The sequence below is a fragment of the Apaloderma vittatum genome, unplaced genomic scaffold, assembly GCF_000703405.1.
Source record: "Apaloderma vittatum isolate BGI_N311 unplaced genomic scaffold, ASM70340v1 scaffold34049, whole genome shotgun sequence".
In the NCBI taxonomy this organism is placed as follows: Eukaryota; Metazoa; Chordata; class Aves; order Trogoniformes; family Trogonidae; genus Apaloderma; species Apaloderma vittatum.
The window spans coordinates 3,214-5,536 of NW_009734142.1; the positions used below are offsets into that span (position 1 = coordinate 3,214).

The 2,323-nt window shown below is 51.4% G+C and overlaps 1 protein-coding gene across 2 annotated transcripts in view; it reads right to left on the reverse strand.

The window, feature by feature from the left end:
* Nucleotides 1-365: 365 nt before the first annotated feature.
* Nucleotides 366-2,323, reverse strand: part of FGF1 (fibroblast growth factor 1 (acidic)) — a 5,806-nt gene continuing 3,848 nt past the window's right edge. The window contains exons 2-3 of one of the 2 annotated variants that reach the window (XM_009876163.1): nt 1,321-1,424; nt 366-557 (exon numbers count right to left, since the gene is read on the reverse strand). In XM_009876163.1, the coding sequence (XP_009874465.1) occupies nt 366-557; nt 1,321-1,424 (296 nt within the window). Of the gene's footprint in view, nt 561-1,320; nt 1,425-2,323 lie in introns of both variants that reach the window. The other variant, XM_009876162.1, reaches the window with a different exon arrangement.

Sequence of the window (2,323 nt, forward strand, 5' to 3'; positions counted from 1 at the left end):
GCCTGCCCCAGGGCAGGTTTGTGTGTGGACTCGATCTTAAAGGTCTTTTCTAATCTAGGTCATTCTGTGTCCCCGGGAGCTGTGGCATGGCTGGAGGATGCACGAACAGACGGTGGAGCGTTAGGGGGGGTGGGGGTGGCCACAGACTTTGGGGGGTGTCGAGGCTTTCCCCCCATCTCGGCAAAGCTGCGTGCGGAGTGGAGGAGCACTGCTTTGCCTGGTTTTGGTAAAGCCTCTACCTAAAGCTCGGAGCTCTAACATTTGGCTCTGCCATACTAGCCAAAAAGAGAGCGAGCGAGGGAAAAGGAGGCAGCAGCGGTTGGATTTTGGGGTTTGGGGTCATCTCTGAGCTCCTGGGACAGGGCTTAGTCGGCCGAGACGGGCAGCGGGAGGAAGAGGATCGCCTTCTGACCGTAGTGAGTCCGCGGCCCCAGCTTGCTGTTCCCATTCTTCTTCAGCCCCACGAACCAGTTCTTATCCGCATGCTTTTTGGAGACATACGTGTTGTAATGGTTTTCTTCGATCCTTTCAAGGAACAGGCACTCCTCGCCCAGTAACTGCTGAAAGAGAGCCCCAGGTACCGACAGTGAGTGGGGAGGAGGATGCTAGGATGCTGCCCAGACCCACCTCCAAGATCTTCATGCCCCGGTACGGCTCATTCTTAAAGCGTGGAGGTAAGTAGCCTTGATTTAGTCCCCTGGGCTACTCTGCAGGAACTTGCCTGTGACCTGGGCGTTTTATTTGGCCCTGGATCCTTCTCTGGCACTAACCTGCGCAGTGGCAGCTGCGAGTTCAGGGCATGAGCATGGGGAACAAAACAGCCTTTTGGTGAGGCTAAGGAACCCACAACCAGGGTTACGTGTTGACATTTTGCTAAAAATGGGGCCACTCTCAAAGATGCAGATGATTTTCGGTGAGTCTCTGCCCTGGGCACGGTGGGGAGGAAGCTCCTGCCTTGAAGGATCCTGCTTACAGTGGGATGGAAGAGCTGGCGTGGGGATGCACCAGCCCCGTGCCCCACCGGGGCCCCCCCACTGCCCCGCTTGCAACGCTGGCAGCTGCTGCTGCAGGTATGAAACAGAATATTTGTCAAGTGTCAGATCTGAAGCATGGTGTTTGTCAAAAGGCGGGGTGGTAAACGGTGTTATTTGATTATTTATTTACTACCCCTCTAAAATAAAGCCGGATGAAGAGCGGCCGTCCAGCTGCCAAAACAACAGAGGCTAATTGTTGCTTGCGGCTTGCATTACTCAGAGCTATGAGATTCCTGCAAACCACAACCCCTCTCCGTGTCTGGCCCCACATCAACCTCCCACTTACCGAGCCGTAGAGCAGCCCGTTGGTGTCCATGGCCAGGTACTGCCCAGACTGGGTGCTCTTTATATACACCTCTCCCACGCTTTCCGCACTTAGCTGGAGTTGAACTGAAAGTAAAAATACAACAACAACAACAGAAGTAAAAGGAAAATAGGAAAAGGGAGGGAAAAAAAAAAAAAAAGCTGGTCAAACATAATGTCCAAGCCTCTAGGATAGTTAGCAAGGTACTTTTCTTCTGAAGTCTGGCTTATAAAGAGTTTATAGGAAACAGTACAGTGCGTAGTACTCTCATTCAAAGAAACCCCACAGGGTTTAGGAACCAAAGGCCCATTTTTAACTTATTTTGCATCAAAGGAAGGGCTGCCTTCTGGTTAAGACACTGGAATGGGACACAGGAGATTGGGGTTTTAATTCTGGCTCTAATTTACAGATTTCTCATGTGGTTTTGACAAGACACTTAAGGAGTGACATATGAAGAAGTATTTCGAGAGCTAAACCAGGGACGGGCAGACTTCACGTGAAAACCTTGATCCAAAGCGTCCCATCCAGCAGCGTGCTGCAGTGGGCGTTATCCGGCATCTCGGCAGAGAGCGGAGATATTAGAAAGGGCTGATCTCCATCCTAAAAAATACCTCCTGGAGGCACCCATGAGCTGCATCTTAGATTGTCCTAGTTTGCAGATTTAACCTGTTTGTCTGGTTGCTTTTTCTTGCCCCGTGGGTTCCTTTTTTTCTTGCTTTGCTAATTACAGGAGTCTGGGAAAACGATTAGAACTTGGCTCAATCTCTTGTTTAACGTGTTTATCAGGATGAGGCAAGGGAAAAGGCCCTTAGGTTGGAGAGAAGCTTTGGGAGAACAGCTCTGGCACGGTGTGCTCGGAGAGGACCCCGCGCTGCTCTCACGGGTGGGCAGGAAAAACAAAGTCTGAGCAATGAGCAGCCCCGCCGGCACACACCACACAGAGGATTGCGGTTGTATCCGGAGCGACTTGCAAAATCCAGCTCTT